The 26440-nt window shown below is 41.3% G+C and overlaps 1 protein-coding gene across 1 annotated transcript in view; it reads left to right on the top strand.

The window, feature by feature from the left end:
* The window catches only part of disc1 (DISC1 scaffold protein), a 43996-nt gene that overhangs the window by 11835 nt on the left and 5721 nt on the right, over window positions 1-26440 (top strand). Inside the window, exons 7-12 of the mRNA XM_029450136.1 lie at window positions 1988-2042; window positions 3810-3912; window positions 4096-4284; window positions 11911-11971; window positions 18327-18570; window positions 20893-20937. Coding sequence (XP_029305996.1) covers window positions 1988-2042; window positions 3810-3912; window positions 4096-4284; window positions 11911-11971; window positions 18327-18570; window positions 20893-20937 — 697 coding nt within the window. The remainder of the gene's footprint in view (window positions 1-1987; window positions 2043-3809; window positions 3913-4095; window positions 4285-11910; window positions 11972-18326; window positions 18571-20892; window positions 20938-26440) is intronic.

Here is a 26440-nt window from a genome sequence, read left to right as displayed (position 1 = left end):
CATATCCTCTGAAGTTAATAGCTTGCGACGGAGCACTGTGGAAAGCCTCTCTGTCTTGCCACTCATTAGAAAGACACGTACATTTTACTTATCGCCTTCTCGGTGCCGTGACCCACCATCACAGACATAATTTGATATCTGACATATTCTTACCCCAACTGGAACGCATTTATTCTCGCTACTGATTGAAATTGCGACCTCAGATTGGATATCAAGCTGCACGTCTCCAGGTGCCGTGCTTTGTGTCATCGCGATTATTTTGTTGCTTGCAGTTCCCTTTCCAAATAACACAGGACATTTCTGTCTCATATTAAGATTTATTTCCTTACTGGATTAAATAAATACAACCCTGTCCAGGGTGCAGTAACACTGATGTTCTGAAACCACATCTTACTCTGACTCACCCTGAACATCAGCTTGAATAACATGAAAAGGGCACACTGGTTTTTGTGACATGTGATTATTGAGAATATCTCAAGGTGACTGTGTTGTGCTTAATGGATTTTATGCTCCCATCTACTAATTGATTTATATCTCTCTCACTGAATAATATGACCTTAATGGTTTGTCCTATTTGCATGTTTACATGTTACAGTAATGACATTACTGACATTACTCTTGATATCTGAAACCATCATCTCAACGGTTAAATCTAATGAAAACCATAATTGTAAGCAGATTTCAGCCAACTAAATACTGTATGTCACAGGGGTTGCATGAGGTTCTTATCCATAGTCAGTGTATTACCTACAAACTGTTTCTCCAAACTGGGGGAGTGCCGACTGCCATCTACTGTAGGTGTAGGTGTATTATGGCAAAGTACCTCACTTCAGAACATCCAAACTATCCCTTGAAGATGTGACTGAGAAACTCACAGCTTAGTTTTTACTTTGGAAACACTAGTATCTATAGTTCCTTATATGACATTTCAAATTCAATTAGTAGGGATAGTTCGACATTTTGGGAAATAAGATTATCCACTTTCTTGCCGACAGTTGAATGAGAAGATCAATGGCACTCTTATATCTCATTAACATATCTATTAAGAAATAATCGACTCCCATAAAACCCCAATTGTCGTTGTTGCACTTCAGTATTTACAACACTTGATTGTGTGTTATTGGTAGTATGCTTTTGAGGTGCTGGAAAACAGATGCTGTTACCTTTGGACAGCCAGGCTAGCTGTTTCCCTCTGTTTCAAGTCTTTATGCTAAGCTAAGCTAACTGGCTGCTGGCTTGAGCTTCATATTTAACGAACAGATACGAGAGGGGTGAGTCAGAGTAAGATGTGGTTTCAGAACATCAGTGTTACTGCACCCTGGACAGGGTGGATTTCTTTAATCCAGTAAGGAAATAAATCTTAATATGAGACGGAAATGTCCTGTGTTATTTGGAAAGGGAACTGCAAGCAACAAACATTTTAAACAGTTTCTTTATTCAATTGTACATTTTTATTATTTATAGACTTTCTTAGATTCAAATAATCATTTGTATTTCTTTTTTTAAAGAGAAAGTGCCTAAAAATCACTGGTTAGAGTTGTGAAATTTGAAGCATAAAGCTCAAAAAGTGTGCAAATACTTTTATTATTTGCACAGAACATCAGTCTACAACAACTTTACTAGACTTAGTGTAAACCTGTTATTCTGGTTTTGGATATCTGCAGGTTTTTACTTGACGTTTGAGCAGTTTTTGTCCACTGCAGATGCAACGATGTAGACTTGTCAGCGAATAATTACTGCCTGCTTATTTGCTCTTATCCATTGGACAATATCTTTTAAGACATTTAGACATCCTTTATAAAAGTGATTAAATATTCTGTAACTCTCTTGATAGTTGATAAATCGCTCTGTGTTTAGCAGCACAAATGCATTGATTATAGAATTAACTGGTACATTTTTAATCCTGTGATTGACGTCTATTAATTTCACTTGAATGACCCAAGAGAAAGAAATGACTTCACTGTAACATACATTTCCTTTTTTACAGACTCCAGGAGCAGGAACAGGCATTGAATCTGTCCATCAAGGAAGCCACTGCTAAAGTAAGCCACTGTTCCTCTGACCTAATTTAGTCCATAGCAGCTCCGCCTCCCCTCAGCATGCCAACAATGACTGAATGTGTGTGAATATCTAATGAGTAATACGTCCAACTCGAAAGCATGTACTGTGTGCCAGCATTGGCATATTAAATATGCATACTAAATGTCAGTGTCTGTATTGATGTGCTTATTATTATTTGACAAGGCAGTGAACGTCGTTGAATGTAAGAGTCATGTAAGAGATGTCGTTTTCAACTGAATAGTACGGGCAGTTGATTTCATAGGCGTATGTTGGGTGAAATATCTCTTGCGCTCGCATGGCTTTGTTTAGTTTTCTTTGCGTGTCGGTGATGTATTCCTTTGCATGCTTCCCTTTGTATGTGCTGTGTCTCTGGAGTTCCCTCTTGCTTCTCAGGGGTTTGCTTTTCGCTCTCACTGATCCCTATACATAGATCTCTGCAGGTGTAAACGCCAGAAGCAGCAGAAGTCTGTAAGAGTGGTGGCTTAAGGATAAAAAGAGAGAGAGGCACAGCAGGGGATGGTGGGCTCAGAAAATACCTCTTTACTCTTACTGTGTTTAAGAAAAGCCATCGTCAAATGGTTGGTCAAAGCTGCAACTGCACCTCAAAGGAACATGTAGGATTTCCACAAAGAGACATTTTTACCTCAACTACATAATTGTCTTTCCTTTATTATCTGTTCGCCTGAATTTGACAGAGGACAGTGTAAAAGTGGGGGAGGGAGAGAGATGACATGCAACAAAGTGCAGATTCGGACCTGTGACATAGCGGTTATATGGCATGCACTGTAACCACTCGGATACCAAAGGCGCTCCAAGATTGTCCAAGATGAAATGAAAAGTTGTGTTCCTAAATTAGATATATCCACCATGTGGAGCATAGCACACCTGCTGTGACAAATCAATTGCTGGCATGAAATAAACTTTCCCTTTCTGTATTGACAAATAGCCTGATGTTTTGAAATCAAATCACCGATGTCAGAATTTCTACAGTTTGCAAAGCACTCCAGAGCAGTTTCCAGTTGCGTAAAATAAAATTATGCAACGCTGTTTGAAAAAACAGTTTTCTGTATTTCTGTGGGAAGAGAACTCCCTGGAGATGTTCTGCCTTAGAAATTTGACAGCCTTTTCAAAGTGTTGCACAAAACTGTGTCAGATTCAAGGAGAACATGCGTGAGAAAATCCGGCTCCACATCCCTTTGAGTGGTGAAAATAGTTCCTCAAAAGAAGGAAAGGCATCATGGGTATCGTATTTTACTCAAAATGAATACATTGAAAAGAAGAGAGGTTTAAAGCGTGAGGGCAGATCGGGGCCAGACAGGCTGTGTCTGAAGCCATCAACTCCTCTGTGAATACAGCCGAGCTAAGGTGCTGCATCCCCATCAGGACCGTGACATTCAGGGCCTTTTCCCTCCCTGACATTCTAATGGCAACTTTTATGGAGATTTCACATTTCCCTGTCAGTCCATGTGAAAGGAAACACATTCTCTTTCTTTCTAAAGGTTATAGACAAGGTAACACATTGGCATTGATGCTCAGCTGTGTATTCAAAGCAGGGCGAGCACAGAAGGACGGAAATGAATCTGTAAGGTCTGGTAAGAATGAGTGTCAAAAAGAAAATGAAAGCGGAATTGGAAATGAGCTATGCATCCTGTGGGATCCATGTGTCTGCAAAGGTTTTGTTAGTTACCACCCTTCCCCCCTGGCTCTCTCCTCAGCCTCGTCTTCTCCTTCTTCTGCTTTTTCCCCAGGTGGTCATGAGTCAGAGGCTGGGCAGAAGCCTGAGGAGGAAAGTCAGCGAGACGGAAACTCAGCTTTTGGCACTGCATGAAGCCAAACTGGCGGCCATCTCAGGTAACTCCCCACTCAACCACGCCCCAATTCAACCCTTCCTACAGTTCACGTCTTCTATATACCTCATTTACTTAAATTCACCATTAGTCAACCATTAGCTTCACTTAATTACGCTATTAATGATCGAGGCGCTCATTAAAGGGCGTTGTAAACCTAATGTCCTCCTGTGGTGCACTGGTGCAGGAAACGACTTCAGCAGTGCCAAGGAGCTGAAGGCTGAGATGAAGGCGGTGTACCTGGAGCGGGACCGGCTGGATGCTCTGGCCAAGAGGCTGCACAGCCTCAGCTCGGGGAGCAGCCAGGAGCTGGCCAGCATGAAGGAACAGCGGCAGCAGCTCAGGCAGGAGCTGCAGCAGAAGGAGGCCCAGCACGGTGAGACACAGTCTACATCTAGATAACATGGACCGTTTTCCACCCTCGGCTGCTCCGGGCATTATCATCTTTTCTCTTGACCAAAATGTCATTCAAATGAAAACATGAGAATATATGACTGGAGTTCTTCCATTGTTATTACCAGGGAGCAGTAATGCAGACTGAGTGGTGCGCTGTTGTGTATTCCACCTGGCCAAGCACAAACTGCAGATACAACTTAACTTCCTAGCTATTTATGGAGCAATTAATAATTGATCTTTGACCCTTTAAACCTGCAATAACTGGCCACCTGGGGGCAGTGGAAACACAACACTAACATATACACCTTCTAAAGTTGATTTGTCGATGGTTCTAGTTTACACATCCAGCAATTACAAAGCAACATTATCATTCATTTGAAGTCATGTCCATCTAGTGAATTGATGTCCAACATTCTCTCTACCTTTAGATCTGTTTTTGGTCACCTGGAGGGAAAAAATATGAACTAAAATAAATGCACCATTATCAAAATGACAAGTGTTTTTCTGCAGATTGAGACTGAAAAACGTTGCATTTCTTAGAAAGGTGCCTCTGTCTTTCTTTGAATACACCCTTTAAATATCAATTGAAATGTGCATCATGAGAGCCCTTTGAAGGAGAAGTCCTCACTTGATGTTGCTTCACGCTGGGAAGACGTCAATGGACGATGACTTTTCTCCCAAATGAAAGAGAAGTGCTCTGCTGTCAGTGGGGAGTCGGCATCAAATGAGTCACCTGCAGGATTGGCAGTTGTTGAGAGGGAAGGGTGGGGTGGTTGTGGGACTTGTGTGCAGGGGAAATGAGCTTTAGATTGTGTGAAGTAGCCAATTACCTCCAAGCTACTCAGTGCAGACATGATGTATCAGCACAAGAACACTCTCCTCCTAGAGGAGATCTGAATGCTTCTAAAAGGAAAGGCTCACTTTTTTGAGGAGAAGGGGGGGTTAGATTGGTTTGGCCTCCTGGCACTGGCAAAGAAATAAATGGATTTTGACAGCAAAACCTGTAGTGCTTCTCTCTCAAGTCCATCAGTCACAGGGAGTAAAAAAAAAAAAAAGGTCACTTCACTCTCTGAGGCACTGAGACGGGAGTGCGTGGAGAGGGAAGGAAGGGGAACGGTGAAGTGACCTGCCAGAGCAGGTAGTGAAAGAGCAGAGACCCAAGCTCTGGATCGGGCTCCTGCTGCAACCCAAGGCGTGCAATCAACCATCTAACATCCACTGTTATCTAGACCATTAAGGCCTGTGGCTGCAGCGTCACCATTAGTTTCGACCCATTGTCTTGTCTTTAATGCACCCTCTGCTGTCACTAGGGGGCACCCTTTCATTGTTGCATTCAGGCAGAGTTTGTATGGGGTATAATGCATGGACTTGGTATTTTTGTTAATGAAGGTCCATGATTTTATATTGTTGTAGTAGAAGCCAATTCCTTTTACTTGCAAATTATGTTTTTTCTCCTTTCACCTATGTGCATGAAACTCACTGAGTCTGATTTGTGTTCTTGAAATACAGCCCTGAACACCTTGACTTGTTAAACAGTCAGGGATAGCATTAATATCTCCCCTGACAACCACCAAAGACATGTTCAAGTTCACCTCAGTATCCTAAATACACTACGTGCCTCACACACAGTAATGCAGCTCTCAGAGACACGGGGGCTGGGAAATCAGTGACATGCAAAATGCTCGTTCTAAACAAAGGAACGGAAATCAGGTGAGAAACGCGTCGCAAATGTGGGAAGAGGGGGTATATTAATGATTGGTTCCGCGGCTTGCTCAAGTGGGCTCACACAATATGGCAGCAGGCGCAATTTCACAATGCCTTGGCGACAACAAGCAAGGGGCTCATTAAACTGTCATCCTATTTAGTAATAAGGGGCTGGCACATGCTAGCTGGAAAGTGATAGCCCATAACCACCACATTACCATTTCTTTAGCTGGAGGGGATTAGAAATTACAGTCTACTTCAAAGTCAAGATGGCCATCCTTTTGGTTTCTGAGGCATTTCTAGCACATGTCATTTTATAAGGATGCCTGTTCTTCTTGAAAGGGCCTATTGTCATGAGCTCTAAGGCAACACATAGTTCAGCTGATACCTTGACGAGATCCACGCACATGCATCCACTTAAACCACACGGCTTTAGCTTGTTGAACATCTCCACCTACTTTGTGGTGTGGGGGTTTTTGGCCTGGGAGCCATTAAGTTCCTAATTGCCATTGATGCGAGTGCTGATGAATACCAAACCCATTATAGCCGGAGGTTTGATTCCCTGCTGAGTGTATAATTTTGTCCCCAAGAGAGATCTGGAGTGATACTAAATTTACAAATAAATAATTGAAGAGCTGAGTAAATGACCCCCAGGAGTGAGGACATTCAAATGTGGAGGCAGTGTCAGTGTGTGTTCCCTTTTGATATATCCAAGTATTCTGCCAATGCCTATTTAATGCTATTGTTAGTATGCAGGCGGTACATTCTGTAGCAGTCAGGTAATTTGGCTATCTGCGATAAAGACAGTAGGTTTCCTTCTTCACATGGCTCCACTGCAACACATTTAATTAGTGTTTTTTCATCTTTTGTTGCATCTCTACCATTTTTTCTTTCTTCATACACCTCCCACTGAAGTGTCAACTCTGTCTTTATGGTCCTTGGCAGGATTTGGGAACACATTCAGGCCAAACTCAACTGTGCATACTGGTCCATCAGCTAAAGTGTACATCAAAATACTAGCTCTCAGTGTCATTAAACAAATGCTCTTAATGGAGAGCCAATAGTAGGGTGAGGACATATATGATTTATTCATGGATTTGCCTCTTTCAGGGTACTCCTGTTGAAAACATGATGGAACATATGACAGCTCTTCTCCTAAAGAGTGTCTGAATGATTGAGGGCGGCCTAGTCGTTAAGTGGACCTGAGAGAATGTTTCCTTGTTTTGTTTCTCTGAAGTTTTGGCAGTATTCATTTTTCCTGAGATTCAGTAGAGGATGTCATTCCATTGTGAGTATCATAGCGTCCATACCCATCACAATTACTGCAAAAACAAAGGCAAGTAGATTGAGGTACTACAATAATAACTACCACCACTGCATCAATTTATTTCTTTTACATATGACTTAAAAGGAGGTTGAGTTTCATAGTGTTGGTTACAGTGCAAACAAAGAAAAGCTGTTTGTTTGTAGCCATGCTAGCAGCATGTCAATTTACTACTTTGGTCCAGACTGACATAGCTGAACAACTACTGGGTGGATTACCATTTGACTTTCCATCTAGTGCCATCACTTGGTGGTCTAATACTTTGGTTTATGACCAAATACTTTGCAAAACTAATGACATTTCCGATCACCCTTGGCCGTACTATAGCAAATTGCAAAGGTTAGCATGCTAACACACTAAACTGAGATGGTAAACATGGTGAAAATTATACCTGCTGTCCTACATTATCATTTAGCAGCCAGCATGGCTAGTTTTGACAACTTTTCAATGGAGGGAGATGTCAAATTCAGAAATGTGTTTTTGTGGAAAATATATTAGCCTGGTGCTAATGGAGTTTCCCAAAGGACGCAGAGGGAATAATGAGATGCCAGTTAAATGGAGCAGGAATGTGAGCAGGTGAGCTGTTGAGAAAGCCTTTTAAAGCTTTTATGGCTGCACATTTTCTGGAATTCCTCTTTGTTGGGCCTTTTAGTGCTATTAGAATTATTTTTAATTTTTAAACCCAAAGCAAAGTAAGTTTAGAGTCTCCTCAGTAAACTCTGTTTACTGAGTTTGATTTGAGTTATAATGACAGTGAGCATGTTGAACATTTCAGTCAGAGCAATTCAGTACCCAGAACTGAAATATATATATATATCCACCCAAGCACAGATTCTGTAAACCAATTCTTTGTCAAATGATTCCTTTTGTTGTGCATTCGGGCATAGCCACACAATATGTTACGCCATGCCAGCTGCAATCTGTGTACTGCTATGCTTTGTGATCCCACAGCCTTAAAGCATCATGGGTTATTGAGTGTCTGTCTGAGATATCAGCCTGTCCCTCCTCCTTCATTAGCCATGCTGCTTGGCTGCTGTTAAGTTCAGATACATTTATACAATGTGAGTGTCTGCATATGCTGACTGTATTTGTGTTACCTGCAGTGCCGTTGCACTCAAGCAGCCCGAGCTGAGCTTAAACACATTAATCACAGTCGGTGCCTTCAACTCAATTACAAAGACTCACAATTTCTCTTCTGCCCTATTATGCGCAAGGGTTTTCTAACACGCATATCGGCAGTGCTGTGTTAGCACGGAGCCGCCTCTAATTTGTTTGACAACACGAAAGTCTCACAGATGTTGGCCGCTTTTATTGTTACAAGGCGATGAAGAAATGGCTGCATTATTCACTTTCAATTAGAGAGCTGTTCAAATGTTCATAATGCAGTAGCAAATTCGAACACCTTGCAGTCGTTAACTTCTGCAGGCTCATTAAAGCCCATTGCTTCATCATCCACATTGTGCATCACTGTGCGATATGTCTGCTCCATTTGCTTTGTCTGTCTGATTGTAATCATCAACTTCATCATTTTTTTTTATCAACTTTACATCTATTTAGCTAAAGTAATTATTTCTTCATTAGAATAATGAATGAGTATTTTGACCTATATTAAGCAGATGCCTTTTTCTTTTTTGCAACATCCAGTTCTGTTTGTGTTATGAATGAATGGCCTCTTCGATTTTGGCCGGGGTTTTGGCAGCAATCAGGGATGTTTAGCGCCCGCTGAGATCAGTGGTGTGAGGGGAGGCTGAGCTCATGAATTTTCCAGTGCAGGCTCTGTGAACGCCTTTGTGAGGTTCCCTCAACACCAAATATAGTGCCGCATGTATCAGGGACTAACAGACTGTCTCTCTTCTTTATGGGCTTTTTAGTGCCGATTTTATTCGCATGGCCTGCCAATGACAGCAGCATCCCGCAGACTTACAGGAAGTGGCAATATCACCCGGTGCTCTGGTTCCACTCAGCGCAGGAGGAGGCTCTGCTGCTTGATGTCTTGTCCCGTTCTATAAAGAAAATATTATTTTCATCTGTCACGCCCGAAGAGGCTCACTAGTTTTGCCACCGGTTGGCATGGCGACAGCATGGTACACTGCCTCTCGATATCAGCATGGATAGAAATATTGAGATAACAGTTAATACACTCAAGTCTGTATCTCTCATCTTCCTCTGCCTTTTGTGTCGACTGTTTCTATTCCTCACAGTATATTATTTCTAAATGTGGCTCTTGTTCGAGCCGTAGTCATCTCACATCTGTACATGCTCTTTGCCATCCAAAGTCAGACTTAATGCCCCCCATGTATAATTCAATGGCTATCTCCTTGCACGCTGCCTAACACAGCCGGCATAAATGGAAGTTGACACGGGAGACTGTGTCAGGTGGGATAGGATCTCACATAGCAATTAGAGAGGGTGGTAAGTGAGCTGTCTGGTCCACGTACAGCAGATCTGCTCACCAGATATGTGATAGCTTCTCCAGCAGCCTCCCTGCTCCCTCTGATTAAGCAGATCTGGCCACTTTGAATGAAGACGACTAAGGCAAGATCTCTCTTTCTGTGACACACACACACGCAAACCCCATAAATAACCTGACTATCTCCATCTCATTTCTTCCCCAAAGTATGAAGAGGAATCTGTGTGTGCGTGTGTCACAGCCACTTAGTCTGAGGCTTTTTTCTTTCCTCCCCGCTGTGCCAGCCCCCAGCTTGTCTCATCCGGGAGCTGATGCGGTCTAATAACCACCATCAAGACAATGATACAAATTATATTTCACTTTCTCTCTGTGTAAGCGAGCTAAGTGGCTTACAACGTTTTTTGGCTTGTGTTTCCTTAAAATGAAGCAGTTTACTTCATCACAGGTTCTAAATGGTGATATGTACTCGACATTTTGGGAAATTAGTTTATTTGTTTTCTTACTGTGAGTTATCTGAGTTTTATAGCTCAGTCATGTCTGGACAGTAAATATGAAGGTACCAGCAGCAGCAGCTTTTTACCTTAGTTTAGATAAATGGGGGAAAGTCTGTCTTAGCGAGCCAGCACCTCTAAAGCACATTAATTAGGTTTGTTTAATGTGTTTATTTCTTGGCATGCAGTAACTTCCTGGAGTCTTCTCTGATAACTAAGTGACTTGACAGCCTAGAAATAGTTGCATAGCCCCCCCCATAAGGCCATACACAACGCCTTACAATTGACAACGTGCAGAAGTTCCTCTGTCTGGTTATGATGAATAAATTCAGCGAGTCTACCGTTGCCAAGCCATTTTCACACGCATACCCAGCCTACACTGAGGTGGTACTATCTGTAGTGGAGCATTCTGAAAAGTACGTGGTATCAAAAGTGAGTCTATTCTATTCAAGACGAGTAGAGCCGCACCATGCCGTGGAAACATGTTTTGTTTTCTGTTGTTATTTACTGACTTGTAAAGTATCCAAAGACTCTCTGGATACTGTGAATGTTTAGTTAACTGAAGTTGAAGTTTGATTAGTGATCTTTAGAGGTGCTGGTATGCAGATTATGTTGGGTCAGAGGCAGGTTAGCTGTTTCCCCTGTTTTCAGTCTTTATGCTAAGCTATCCAGCTGCTGGCTGTAGCTTTATATTTAATGTATATATATGCGAGTGGTATCGATCTGCTAATATCTGAACGGGTAAAAGTATAAAGTCTTTTTGCAAAAAAATAGCAAGGATATAAGAGTCTGAAAAAATAGCACAATTTTGTGTAGCAGCGAACATTGTTTTGTTTTTTTATTGTTTTCCATCCCGTTAATCATTTCAGAACCTTTTCATGATTTATCTTGTGCCCTCTTACTGCACCAGAGTAGGAAAACACTGATTCCCGTTGTAGAGTTGTAAAGATGCTTGGTTGGCCAAATTCATGAGGACAGCTTTGTGTGTGCGTGTGTGTGTGTGTGTGTGTGTGTGTGTGTGTGTGTGTGTGTGTGTGTGTGTGTGTGTGTGTGTTTCAGTTGGTAGAAGGAGGAGGGTTGTATTGAACTTTATAGCCTGTGTGCGCATATATATGTGGCGCGCAATTTGATATAAGTGCATCCTATTGTGTTCAAAGACCTGCCGCTGCGGGGGGCAAATTCTCATGTTTCATACATGAGCTCATTAGCGGCGTTCAGATTGCCCTCCTCTCCATCCTGACTAACACTCAGCCAGCCTGCGTCTGCCTCCTGAGGCACAGCTCACTGCTGGCAGAAGGGCACAGGAAGCAACAGAAGCTATCCATCCAACTTTATGCCCCACAGAAAATCTGGCAATGTGTAAGGACCTATGCCATGTTAGAATCCCCTTTTATCCTCAGGCCGTCTCCAATTCTATCCCCTCTCGGAACAGTGGGAATCATCTTTCCTCAATTGTGTGTTTGTCTTATGAGCGAGACAGCTGGGTCTTTTATACTGAACTGCACTGTTGCAGTTTCTCAACACTAGGCAGAGCCCATGTGTAATATAACTAATGACAAGTCAGTTTTAATGGTATTAGAGCTGTGATTTGTTGCTAGGTTACCCGATTATGGCTAATAAAAGTAGCAAATAAAGTGCAAGTAACAGGCTGTTCTCTCTGCTTCTCTCTCCACACAGAAAGCCGGCTCAAAGAGAACACTACAAAGTATATCAAGCTATTGGAGGACAGATTGCACAGGTAAGACTGTTTTGTGCTGTATCTCTCTTTCTTAGTAAAGACTCCACTGGATTAAAAAACTAACAGAGCAGCAGCCTCAAAGGAATTTCCTCTAACCTCTGTTGTCCTCTAACCAGAGTCCTCCCCGAATACACCACCTCACCCGCAACATCATGCACTCACACCTTTTTATTATGCCGTTGACTCCCAGAGCCCCTTTCTCACATTTCACTCCGTCTCTCACCGTATTCACGCCTTTTTCCACCTTCTCACATATATTCCTCTCTTGTTATTTTCTATACCTCCACATCAGATCAGTGTCTGCCTCTCCCTTCCTCTGTGTAAAACAAAATCTTTTTCTGTCTGTTACATTGTTTCTATCTGCGTCTAGGCACTCCTAAATCACTGAGGACAGGTCTGTTGTGTTGCCGGTAGTCGCCCAGCCCGCCTGACTGTTACACAACAGGATTGTGATGTGCTGATTGGCTGACTTTTTCGAGCAGAGGGTGTGGAACTAAGTCAAGTGTCAACATCGAATTTATGCTTGTTTTTGGAGATTAGAGCCGATTTGCTCCTCTACATCGACACAGAGCAGCTGCAATGCGATCGCCTCTTATTCTGCAGCATTTAAGATCTATTTGTGTTTTAAAGATGGATGCATAGATGCTGGTGTTTTCTTTGTGTAAACCATACGAGCTGTGCTGTCTTCTCAGTCTCATCTTTTTAAGCGTTCAGAGGAGGAAGGTTAGCACGCCTGGGCTTACTTTAAGCCAGGAAAAACCTATATCAACAGAGACCCCGTTTGTCTGTTTGACCCATGTTTTTGTGTGTGGTGTGTGTGTGAGAGAGGGGGTAGCTTTCTGTGTTGCATCCTTGGAGAGGCAGGGTCACCTCTTTGGACGGTAGCCAGGAGTCAGTCACACCATGCAGGAATGCACAGGCTGCGTGTGGTCAGGGAGCAACATGGCTGCGATCTCAGTGCCCAGCAGGGGAGCAAGGTTCGGGACCTTTTCTGTCAAAAGGGCAGATGGCCGCTTTGTGTTTTGTTTGTTTGATTTTGAGAGTTATTTGAGAGTACCGATGTGAAAAACTGTCAGGCAACACTAGCTGACTCACTGGTAGAAGCATTTGACAGGGTATTTTACACAATGGGTAAAAGCACAGCCTATATACACATAACAAGCCATAGCAAGCCTCCAACAAATAATGTTCAAAATAAATTTGCACAACAAAAATAATCACAGTCACAATTCACCTTCCAAATACAAGAACAGCAGAGATTCCATCATGTTAGGGGACTCACACAAGTCAAATTAAAACAAGTGTACATTTGCAATATCTGCAAACACAAATGCGCAAGCATCCACACGTTCGTGAATTCACACACACACACACACACACACACACACACACACACACACACACACACACACACACACACACACACACACACACACACACGTACGACCTCACAAAAACTTGACCTCCTTGTCAAATTTCAGCCTCCGAGGGCGAAAACTGTGTCCGCCCAAGAGTGGGGAAATGTTTGTGGACCGACCGAACAACGTACAGAGCGTGCTATAGAGCTGCTAAAAAGAATGATCAAAAGACTTTTAGTTTGTACTATGTATGTACTATCCAAAAAACGCTAATCCTACTATTCCAGTAATGCAACGTGTTAGACCCTCCCTACCTGGTCTTTCAAACTCTAAACCTCCAATTTGTATGACAGCCTCTTTCAGTTTCCTTCAGCCCCAAACTAGCAATATCAATAAAAGCAAAAAGACATTAGTGAATGCTTGGCTTGCTTTATATTCTGTCATCCTACCTTTTAGTTTCACCAACAGATACTTGATTATATAGATCACATGCATCAACGTTGAAAGAAAAATCACATTAGAATGGGTATTGGGTGCTGTAAACTAATTTTCCTGCCCATCACATCCTATCGCTCCCTCCCGCCTCAGTTTGGCACAGTGACACACATTCTGCTTGATTGAATGGCCAATTGTCCCCACATGTGTACACATACACACACACACACACACACTCAGATACACACATGCACCCATCATCCACTGTAAATGTTATCAGTCAGTTCTAATGTACATTACTGTTGATGGAGTGCGGCGGTGATGGGAGGAGAGGGGGAGGAGGGGGGTCGGGGGGAGGAGAGAGGCAGATTAGTACTGGAGAGATGTCTGGTCTCCGTGGAGACGGATGGTGTTGAAAAAAAACAATTATCTCTTCCTTACTAAAGACTAGGACAGGATGTTAGAGCAGCGCAGATGCTGTAAGTGTGTCACCAGAACAAAAAAAAAATATTATTCAGATTAGCAGAAGCTCATACTTGTTTAATGCATTGTAGATGTTTCATTAGGAAATGCCTCTCGAATATTTCCTACATTTATGCACTCTTCTGTTGAGGCTTGGATGTCACTCATATTTAATGGACGCAATACAACTGGTGTAGAAGTCATTAATATACTCAGACGACACTTGTTCTCTTAGTTAAAATCAAGGAATTGCTGAGAGCCTCGAAGCAGGGAGTGAAAAAACCTCTATTATCACTTTTATTGTACACAATTGTGAATGTACATGAGCAGTGTGTAACAAGGGACCCTGGCTGCTCAGCTGTCTGCTGTAAAAACCTCCCCAGACATCAAGCCACCCACCTTACAAACCGTTCAGTTCACCATCACACCTCATCCAATAGTCACCCCCATGCATTTCATCATATTATTAGCACCTCTCCTGAGCTGGTGTTATTTTAAATGTTGCTGCAGGATTAAGGTGAAAACATTATCATCTCCTTTTGGCCTTTAATGTGTGAATTTTGATTGTGTTCATGGCTTCTGGGGATCCTAAATATCAGAAGCGCTGGCGTGAGACTACAGGTGAGAGTCGCATTAATTTTATTTTATTCAGGATAGTAATTTCGTGGGGAAATGGCTGATCTTTAGATAGCTAAAAAAAAACTCCAGCTGTGACTGAAGATAGGAGGTGTTTTTCACATTCTGTCATTGGTATTCATGTGTGACACCTGAAGATGCAGCTGAACATATGGCCTGGTGCTGGTAAAGTACTTACTTACTTTTCCCTCTGGAGAGGTCTAACTGGTACCAGCACGACCTGCTCTGCTCTTTCCTTCACCAGTTTTATTTATAATCCTTTCTCTGTCTGTGTGTACGTAATGCCTTGAGAAGAAGGAGCAGTCCTGTCAGTCAGCGGTCCCACAAGAGTGTGCCTGCCTGTCTCTCCTTCTTATTACAGGGCCATCAGTGGAGCAGCACACCCACACACTGCCACTGTCAGACGGCGGGCCGAGCGGCTGCCACCAATTAACCCCCGGGCGAGGAGTTCATACCGACGGGCACCATCACAGGGATGCTTAGCAGCTGACATGTTGTCTGCATTTTAAGTACACAGAGCCCTAATGCCAATGCCAGTAACTTGTAATGAATTGTCGTTGAAAAGAAGCTTTTGTGATGGATGAGGCCGGCATTGACATTTTTAGAGGATTATATGATTTCATACTGAATCCCCACAAAGAATGATTTATGGGTATGTGTGTAAGTTAACACATGTGTGCCCACCCACGTGTGTGTGTGTGTGTGTGTGTGTGCGTGTGTGCGTGTATGAGTGTGTGTCTCCACTTCAGAAGAGACAAATAACAATGGCATGGCTCACTGGGTGCGTCCCCACTATAGCAGAATTCAGAAGCGGCGGCGTTGAGTAGTGAATTGGTGAGGGCAGGGGGGCTGGGCAGAGCAATTCTTCTATTGTCTGTGTGCCAAATGAAGGTTAGAGAACGGCTGAGAGGCGTGCGTTGGCAGGGTACAGAGGTTGGCAGCCTTTTCAGGCAGGAGATGGGCTGGAAAACAAGTGGCATTCAATTTTCAGGGGGCCTTATCACTATGAGAGAGTGGAAGGAACAGAGGGAGAGATTAAACAATATTGTCTGGGTGCTTTTTGTTTTTTGAGTTTGTTTATGTATGAAAATACATACATAGGAGGAGCAATTTCTCATATCAAACTGCGCAGCAAGGAGGTGAAAATACTGAATATATTATAGGGGCTTATATGCAAGTGTATTTGTGCTTAGAGTATGAAATTGTTTTTTCATCAGTCAATGTGAGAATTACCGTTTGTGACAGAGAGAACCTCCTCCTGGGTTTGGAAATGGGCACATACAGAGAGATTGAGGACATTTCTTCCTTTTAAGATGTATCTTCTTATTGTGTGCCTGAAACCCACATCTTTGTCCCCGCATTCTGTCAGCTTTACTTTGTCTTCTGCACAAGATGGATTCCTGGAAACAAGGATGTTGTTAGTGAAGACAGAGAAATATTTCTGCTCTTTAGTGTGGAACATTTGAGTGCGTCTCTTAACTCATATTAAATGGTAGAATTTCTAACGAGATCAATGGAATCGGTTCGTAAGGTGTCACCTGGGGCCACAATTATTTTAGAGTGATTTGTTATCTAAAGGTCATTGAAAGAAGAAGGGGAATAAATCTGAATATTTTTAAAAAGGTCAGAGGTCTGAAATGTGAGACAGTGGAAAACTTCATTCAACAGAAATAAAACAAAAAACAAGTGTTTTTGGAAAGCCAAAACGACCTGCTTATAATCCAACATGCTGGACTATCAGATACCACAAAGTGTCTGCTGTACTGTTGCTTTCACACAGTGACCATCTCAACCTCAACAATGGACAGAGGAGTCCGATGGTCAGTGATCCGTGTGGCTCATTTTCTGAATAATACGTTCAATCACATGTAGCTGCTTTAATTGTCCTCTTCTGTTTTTACACGGGGAGCTCGCGTCTGGAATGTCACGAGGGTCAGGGGCGAGGGAGAGTGAGAAAGGATGACTGATTGTAACTCACTGAGTAGATAAACAAAGAGCAATGTTCTTGTCCTCCCCCTGAACTCCTGCTCAGTGACCCCAGCGGAGATGATCACATCCAGGCTCTCCCTTCTTTCTCTTTGAAAAAAAGGGCTGTCACTCACATTACAACCTGTCAATGGAGCTACAATCTGTGAATGATTCATTTCTCCCCCATCATTCTTTTGTCAGTGCTTTATAATAGAGAGGTTATTAAAAATGTCCTTTACTGTGCCTTTACAACTACTGTGCTCTGTCATCTCACAGCAGTTCACAGTCACGACATGCATACTGTACCGCAGCGTTTTTCCTATTATTTTGTATGTGCTGTTGTATTGGTAAGTGTCATCATGATGTGTAAATTATTTCACAACATACTATACTATATAAAAGTAGAGATAAGTAGAAAGTAGTGTAAAATTGTATTGCTGCATGCAACCTTTGATTGGCTCAGCTCCTCCTTGTCTGGGTATTGCATTGTAGAGATGTTGTATATCGCTGCCGAACCCTAAATGAACATTATATACGCTGTTTAAGTTGTGGTTACACACTGTTGTAACGCACGGTTTTCAGTTTACGGTTTCAGTTTTTTTTTTGCTCAACTAAGCTAATCGTCTCCTGGTATCAGGTCAACACTGAACGGACAAACAGGGGTGAGATCTGTCTTCTCATCTAATTCTAAAAGTGCATTTCCTAAATTATAAACTATTCCTTTAATACATGACGTTTCAAATATGCATGTACAGGTGTGTTTACTTTCAATGTTTATAGTCATATTTAACTGGACCATATTTGTAATTTACTGCCACTTTGTACCACATCACATGCAATGAATCCTGCAGTTTGGTGTTTTTATTACCTCTGACTAGTGTAAGCCTGTGGGAAGATAATGTGTTCGGATGTTTGTGTGCGCATGCGTGTATCTGTCTGTCCGCAGCTAATCTCACAAACTACTTGACCCATCAGCCTAATATACTTTGTGCTCATTTATGTCGATACCCTCACGTAGTTGCGTTGATTCCTATTTTCTGTAAACGTATTTCATTGACTGTTTAATATCGTCATTGACTGAACTGGCCAGCAGGGGCGCAAGTGATCAACTGCTGCTTCAGTAGCAAAAGGCATTTCCGGCCTTCTGCTAGGTTAAAAACGAGCCTTGCTTAGTCTGTTGCCGGCACATTTAGGCCTTTGTCGTTGCTCTATAGAAAGGTTTGGTCTCATTTGAACCAGAGCATTTGCAAATTAATCCCTTACCCCATACGTTATGATCCACTAAAGTTATGCCCAATGAGAAATCTTCTTTTTTGTTATCTTCGCTGCCATCTTCCCTGTAAGGGAGCTTTGAAGGACAATTGAATGAGTGCACTCTCCTAGAAGATTTTTTCATATCAAATATCTTATGTTATATTATGTTGTATTATTAGATAGTTAATCTTATCTTGTATTGCATTGTATAGTATAACACAATGGTCTACTCCTCTCTATAGCTGTGGCTGTCCAGGCTTGGAAAGGATCTGGGAGGCTGACTTGGAAGCGTGTCACCTGCTATTGCGAGGCCTGCAGTTGCGGACTCCCAGCTGCAGTGGAGGAAACATCGAAGACTTCTCCACTGCAGCAGCTTATCCTCCAACCCAGCCGTGCACCAAAGAAGAAGAAGACTGCGCCATGCTGACTGCTTTAGGAGGGCGCTGGTGTCCCGAGGCCAACTTACAGAATTCTGAGTTCACAAAGGTAAAGCAACAATGTCTTCTCAACACTATGTTTTTATACCGGAGTGCAAGACAGAGTGATGTGTGCAGACAAAAAGAAAAAGATGCCCTTTTAAAGCTGTCCATTGCTGAAGGTGTACATATTTTCTAAACATAACACATCTTTTCCACTCAAAGGTCAAATGAGGACAGCCTATTTTCGGATTCACTTGCTTTTTCTCTTCTTTTTTATGGTTTTACTGTGTTGTGAATCGTGAACTCGCATAAAATGTGCCTGCTCGGTCAGTCTTACCACTTGACTGGAGAGGACATTTTCAGTTCAGCTGTTGTCAGAATGTAAAAGTCTGTCAGCCACAGCGGGATGAGCAGCAGTCTATTAGCACCTCGGCCCGGAGGTATTTCTGAACAAGGGAAACGTGGGCGTTGGGGAGGCAACCATTTGGAAATATTTTTGCTTCTTTGAAGAGTTCAATTCTACAGAGTGCAGATTTAAGAGCCTCCTTTTTCATGATTGCATGCGTTTAGGGTGTGTGTGTGTGTGCGTGTGCGTGTGTGTGTTTGTGTGTGTGTTCTGGGCCGGTCTATCCCACAGCGGGTTGAGGTCCACTGCCTCAGGGCAGAGTCCAACTTATTTCCTCCTCTTCTCACACTTTCCTCCGCCCACGTAGTCTGACAGACCCGTCTGAGATAGGAACAAAGCCACACAGCCAGCATTAATAAAAAAAAATAGCACACATGCCAGGCGTGTTTTGTAAGACTATATTTTGTAAGTTTGGCTCACAGACTGTGATTTATATCATGTTTGCCATTTATTCTAACAGTAGTTGATTATTTGAATTTTAAATTATTTCAGTATGGATTTACTGGACTGTGGCCATAAGCAAATATTTGTCAATGTTATTTAATGGTGCTGTTGGCAGAATTTCCACTTGTGTGTCTTAAAACGGGAAGTGGATTTTCCTCGTCATATTTAATTCTTCTAAGGTTGAACCCTCATGACCTCTCACATTCTTTCTCTGTGCAACCATAAATATAAACTTTGCATTGATGTCTGCTTCCCCTGCCCTGCCTGACCGCATTTTACAAACTGCATGGATCCATTTTCTGCTTTCCCTTTGTTTCTCTCTGCTTTTCTTTCTCCTCCTAAAGCCCAGCCCCTCCTAACATTTCTCCAAGAACTAAAAGGTGAGACAGCCCAACCATTTCTCTCTTTTATCTCCGTCCTGTGCTCTAAAGTGTCCTCGAAGCTGGAAACCCTGGAGCTCAATGATGCAAAATGTTTATCATGTGGCTGCAAAAACACATTTTATAGGTTCTAGATTTGAGCATAAATCCTTGAATATTTCAGAACATCAGTGCAGCTCAATATAGAAAGTTTCCTTTGGAAATGACTCACAGTTTTGCTTTGAATTTGAATTTGTTTGTACAAAATACTATACAAATAATTTATGACCCTCCTGGACAGAGAACCAAGAGCACTTTGCTCTTTATAATATTTAACATGAATGACAACACATTTATGCCCCAACTAACCGGCTTACATGCTGTTCATAAGAAGACGCACCGTGTAATCGTTCATTAAAAAGAAGAGATGGATAACAGCACATTAAGTAGACAGAGCTCAGCTTTTTACTGGGGAAGCAAACACTAAGGAAGCATCTCTCTAGAAAAACATCTTCTTCTATTGTTCTTACATTCTTACATTTCAGCCATTTAGTATCTTCCTACATATGTAAATGAAGGTTTCTACTGTCCTTGTCTGAATATTCAAGGACCCACATATCAAAGATGTTCTGCTCATGTGGTAGATTTGAGTGTTTTCATCTCAAGGCAACAGATAATAAAAACTGCATGTGACAGATTATTTGTTGCTGTGAGATGAACAAAGACCGTCCAGTTTGTGCGACTGGTTCAAACATTGTAGAAGAGTTGTGTTCACCGGAGAGCAAAGTGATGAGGTCATCAAGTTACGTGTACACAATTTCTGATTAAAAAACAATAATTAAAACTTTGCTGATTATTATTTGTTGTCACTCTGCCTTTGTATGTATTCACCCTGAAGCCACAAACAATGGTACCCTCCAATAGGTACAGTAATTACCTCCTTCCTTAGTGAAGACTGTACAATTACACACTTTGAATACCAAGAAACGAAACCCGCAGTACAGATGAGCCGGTTAATCTATTTTCTCCTTGTCAGTTTTGGTGATGAATAATTACAACCTCTTCTCATTATGATGATGCTGCACACATACAGTACACAGCTAACATAATTGCATTTTCAATAATTCATGAGCAGGCTTATGACTGTGTGGCCTCAACAAATGTTTCCCTTTTTTTGCAGAAATTGGAGGAGTTTTTGTTCTGCATGGAGGATAATCACCCAGAGGTTGGTAATGCTAACACTGTCAATGTTATCAGTGTAATTAAAGTGTGAGTTGCATTGACGGTGGGCTGACTGGGACAAAGAAGAATCCATTAGTTGACCTCGACTTAAACATGACCTCTGCTGCCTTCCTGACCGTCAGATCAATACTGATCTACATGAGAAGCGTCGGTTGGTGTCGCTGACTGTCAGAGTTTGCACAAGCACCTTATACAGGGGAGGGTTTTTGCTGAGTATGTATTCTGCTTTCAGCACCTCCCTGCTTTAAATTCATACATTTATATTCATTCACACCTGGTAGCCAAACAGTAAAATGGTACCTGTACTTTTTAAGGGTGTGTCCCATGAAAGATTTCAAACCACAATACACTGATGTGATAATGGTGTATGTATGTCTTATCCTGGTTTAATAGTTTAAAGTCCTCTGCATGTGTAATTAATGATCTAATAGATTGTGATTCAGCATGTGAAACTCCTAAATTTAAAAACAGAATTATTGTAATATCTTAGAGCATAAGTCACGTCTGGCACGGCCGGTTGGTAAACTTTGTATTTCTCCACATTTTGAAGCAATAAAAACAATACTCTGTATAGAGTTCAGAAGGTGTTTTTTCCCAAAGAGCAAAAGTGTAAGTAATAGATTCTACAGCATGTAAGCTGCAAATGTTAGCATATCTGGCTAACTAGCTTATAACCTACACAGTATGAACCAAGCCATGCAATACTTCCAGCGCCACTCCAGTGACTCCGGGAAGCTCATTACCCAAGATTGCAAACTCATCAGTTAGTGCTCATCCTTTTCTTTAACGTTAAAAATTAAAACATACTGCTTGAAAATACAACAATAACTAACCTCTGTCTCGCTTGTAAGCTAAGGAGTCAAACAGGCTGATGATACAATGAAATACAAGTCTTATCATACTTATAATACTAGCACTAACTAGCCACTAGAATACAATATATATATATATATATATATACACACACATATATATATATATATATATATATATATATATATATATATATACATATATAAATATTGGTATACAAACCAGAGTTCAAATTGCAAAAGAATGAAGAGAGATTTAAATGCAGTTTGATTGGTTAAAGCAACTGTGGTGATATCAATGTACAAAGCCAAGAAACCGGTCATGCCTGCACATTTCAGGGCGTGGATTTTTGGGAGTATAACATCAGCAAGCTATTAGCTATAGGTGGGTGATTTCAACATATTGACCCAGGGAAACATGCAGTTAACATTTGACCTAGGGAAAATTGCTGAGAACATGAGATCTTTAAAAGGTCTCCTTAATGTGTCACATTAGGAGGATACAGGATATAGAGAACATAGGACCCTGGGAACAGAGATATGCCCCCATATCTTTAGCTTCCGTCTTCCACCACAATATCATGTGTAACCATCAAGTGCATATACAAAACCCTTTTTACAGGATTCTTGTTTTAAATCTAGTCAGCTAAAAACATTGAAAAGTCAAAAAACTCTACTAATAGTGACAAAGGTATAGTCAGCTTCTGCTGCACGGGGCAGTGACTTGTACATGTGAATTCTGCACCTTTGAATCACATTGAATCATTGAAAACTGATATCACAATGAAGTGTAATGTATCACTGAGTCAAACGATGAGATGGCTGTTAAATGGTATTGGTATCTTTGTCTGGATGGTGTTGTGATAGCGCTGTGGAGGAGTTGGATTCCCTGCCTCGCAGAGCATCTGACCTCTTTCTCCTTTCCATAATGACTTTAAGTAAATGATTTCCACTTAGCCGCTGCCAGGCTGCTGCCCTGCGCCACAATGGAGATTGATTGGTGTGCGTGTTTTAGCACAACTCTATTCTCTTGTAATCTCTCCTAATTGTTCTTTTATCCTCTCAAGGTCCTTACATCTCCTTCTTCATACTGACCCACAGTACCAAACACATATAGAGACATTTAGTAAATTGAGATGTTGACGGCTTTTGATTAGATTTGTTAATCAGGTAGTTTTAATGAAAATGTCATGAAATTCACACCAACCCTGTTCGATGAGATGATTGCTGTGTCACAATTCCTTACTGCATACTAATTGTAGGCCATCTGTATATATTGTTTTTGCAGTGAGTATGACACACAGGCAATTAGGTACAACACATGTGTCAGCAGTAGCTCAGTCCGTAGGGACTTGACTTGGGAAGAGAAGGTACCTGGAGAGGTGCCAGTTTGCCTTCTGGGCACTGCTGAGGAGCCCTTGAGCAAGGCACCCGACCCCCGCAACCCGGGTACTGTCTAGTAGCTGCCAACTTCTCTTAATACTACGATGGGTTAAATGCAGCCTAAATGTCACTGTTTGTGCTAAGATCTGTAAATGTGTGACGATAAAAAGAGGATTCAAAATCCTACATTTCTATTTCCATGTGTCGTCATTAAAACTGCAACCACAGAATGGCACTGCCAATCAAACTTCACTAAGACAAAGTTTGATATTTATCCAAAAATTGTGAACAATTGTAGATAATTGTGCATTGTGTGACAAAAGCAACAACACACTCTAAAATTGAAGCTTCATCCCAATTCCACTTCACACTTGAAAAGCAACACAATGTTTATTTTTGAGTGTACTATTGATGAACGCTATTGTCACACAATGAATGCAAAACATTCAAGTACTTTTTAAAAAATGACTTTATTGCAGCTATTTACATTACAATCAGTTTTGGCACCTGTTCATGCCACATTTAGGAATTGTGTGTTTAACAAAACACATTAATGATAGAAGGAAAGATAATTGTGATAATGAAAGTAAATGATATAGTAAATTATGAATGCTGGTAATTTAAAAAAGCATTAAATAAAAATATTACGTTTTTGTAGAAAAACAAACAAAAACTTTCTCTTTGTGAAGTTTTATCGTCAGTGATGTTCTGAAGTTGCATTTTGTCTAAAGGCGCACGTAGTGTATCGTTACTTATTAGTATAAAACAGTTAAGTATGTTGACTTAAACAATATGCTATAAAGACTAATAGAGCAGACAATGTTTACAACTAGGATGTCGTACGGAATTGGAAAACGAAAAAGTGGTGGTCAGAATTCAGGCAGACTTTGGAAAAAAGTGTTTTTCAGTCTGCATTTTTACTTCTTTGAGTATACTTAACTTTGTCATTTTTTCACAGTGAGAAAACATCCTCAAAGCCTACTTTGAATAAGTATGTAGTACAGAATTGGGACACAGCTACAGACAGTAACACCTCATACTGTCACAGCACATATTTATAAATGACCTCGTAGACGATCTTGGAAACAGATTTCTGTGTGTGGACCCAGTAACTTACTAACAAAGACACAAGTTAATCATAAGATAGTTATTTTCCTTTCGAGTTTAAAATGAATTCAGCTACTTAATTGTTTGCCCAAGCAATTACGACCTTGAGTGAAACCCTAGTGCAATATCATTGCTTTGTATCACGAGCCTGGCAGCAGTGTCGGGCCTAACAGCACCCGTGGGAACATGCACAATTACCTGCTGTCTCTCACTCATTATTGCTTAAATAACCATACCAGTGCATACATGCGTCTGAATATTAGATTTCTAAATAATCTGCATATGCTTTGTTTACTTTTGGTCTAATAACATTAGCACTAATGTGCATTAGGAATCAACATGCCAATACATGTATGCCTGGGACTCTATTATACAAATTGACATGTTGTTGAAGCCAGCGGTTGCGTTAGACTTTCTCAGGGTCGTACAATATTCGTCATAATCTATTATTATCCGATTACTTTTTTTACGATAAGGCATTTTTAATAGCATTAAATTGCCATTCATTCATTTACTAAGAACAAGCTTTTTGTGCCTTTATAGGGGCATGGACAGTAAATAACAAGAGACACCGACTGTGCCACAACACACACAAAGCAGACGAAAGGTTTGCCCCCCCGCGTTGACAGCGAAGGTTAATAAAAACACTGCACACATTTTGCCTAAACTAAGCAACAATGAACAGCAATATTTTGCAGAAGTAGTTTTTGTGTGTTTGCCTCGAACAGACGACTTCTCACGGCTGTGTTAATGTTGTTCTGAAGGCTAACCCGCGGCGCTCTGCTGACACACTGGAGACTGAATTAGCAGCGGCACTTTAGCTAAAGTTTTGAAGTCAGGAAACATTTCTCCGAGGGAACTGATCAGAAGTAGGAAAGACTTGTTAAAATCCTTAAAAAACTTTCTTCACCGGGAGAAATCTGAGTGACACCGAGATCAAAACGTGGCTGATGGTTTACCGTTCAGCGGCACATGTTATGCCGCCCCTGTTTTTGCTTGAAAGTTGTATGCCACTGTCAGATTGTCACACCAGTAACGTCCCCTAAATAATCAATAACAGAAATTTAGAGCCAAATAACTAAACAATACTTGTATTATGTTGGCATGTTTAATAGCAGAACGTGATCATACAATATATAAACATAGCAGAACATTAACCAGACATAAGTGTGACAAAGTATTCATTAATCACCGTAACTGTTATCGGCTCATGCTACAATGATAGCAACAAGTAGGCTATTCATTCAAATAATTTATGGTGAATAATTAATATGCCATATGTATGCCTGGTTATTGTTCCACGACGTGGAGTTTTATATAATGTGTGCATTCTAATATTAAACACGGCAAAAATAATACCAATATTAGTTGGCTCTAAAGTTCTGCTTTTGAGACTGGCTACGGTGGCTAGGCTAACAACATCCATGTTAGACTAGAGAAATTGCGCTATGTTGTGCATAAAAAAACAAAACATTTATTTATAACAAAGAAATATACATTTATGGGAAATACGCATCAGGGGACGTTACTGGTGTAAGGGGCATACCATCAGCCACTGTCCGATCTCTGCGCTACAGTTCCTGCAGCTGCGAATGACGACTCAGTCGGTGCTCTAATCTGTCAAAATGACCGACAGCTTTAAGAGTTTTCTGTCATTCTTTTAAAAAGAATCCGTCAATGGTTAATCTGTTAATCTGTTAACGCGACCTCTGGTTGAAATCTTATTTCCCATGTTTTCTTCAAAGGCAGAGAAACTGTATCGTGTTTATCACCACCGGGAGCGAAATAACATCTTTTGAATAGCTTTTTAAAAGGTTTGTGTGCTAAGGGATGTTTTCAACAGTGTCATTCTGCACAGTGAGCTTTTGTCTTCTATCCTGTGGTTGTATTGACTTTATGAATGCTGACTGGAGGCTGTTGAGTATAGAATCAATCAGCTGCACACACATAGGGCTCTTATCTGTGAAAGAAGCTCCTAACCTTGACAAACAAACAGCTCCGTCAATCTATACGTCGACTGTGTTGCTTCTTGGCATAGGAGCACAGGGATCACATGGACCTGTGCGAGTGTTTGTTCATTTAAGTGCATAAAACACAAAAACATGATGTTTTCTTTAAATCTTTTGTCCTGTGGGCTGTTCTGCCTGAAGTCTTACTTAAGTCTCTAATTACATCAGGGAGGAT

Source organism: Cottoperca gobio, chromosome 15 (genome assembly GCF_900634415.1).
Source record: "Cottoperca gobio chromosome 15, fCotGob3.1, whole genome shotgun sequence".
Lineage (NCBI taxonomy): Eukaryota > Metazoa > Chordata > Actinopteri > Perciformes > Bovichtidae > Cottoperca > Cottoperca gobio.
The sequence above is the reverse complement of the archived record's forward strand: the minus strand, read 5'-3'. Positions and strand labels throughout refer to the sequence as shown.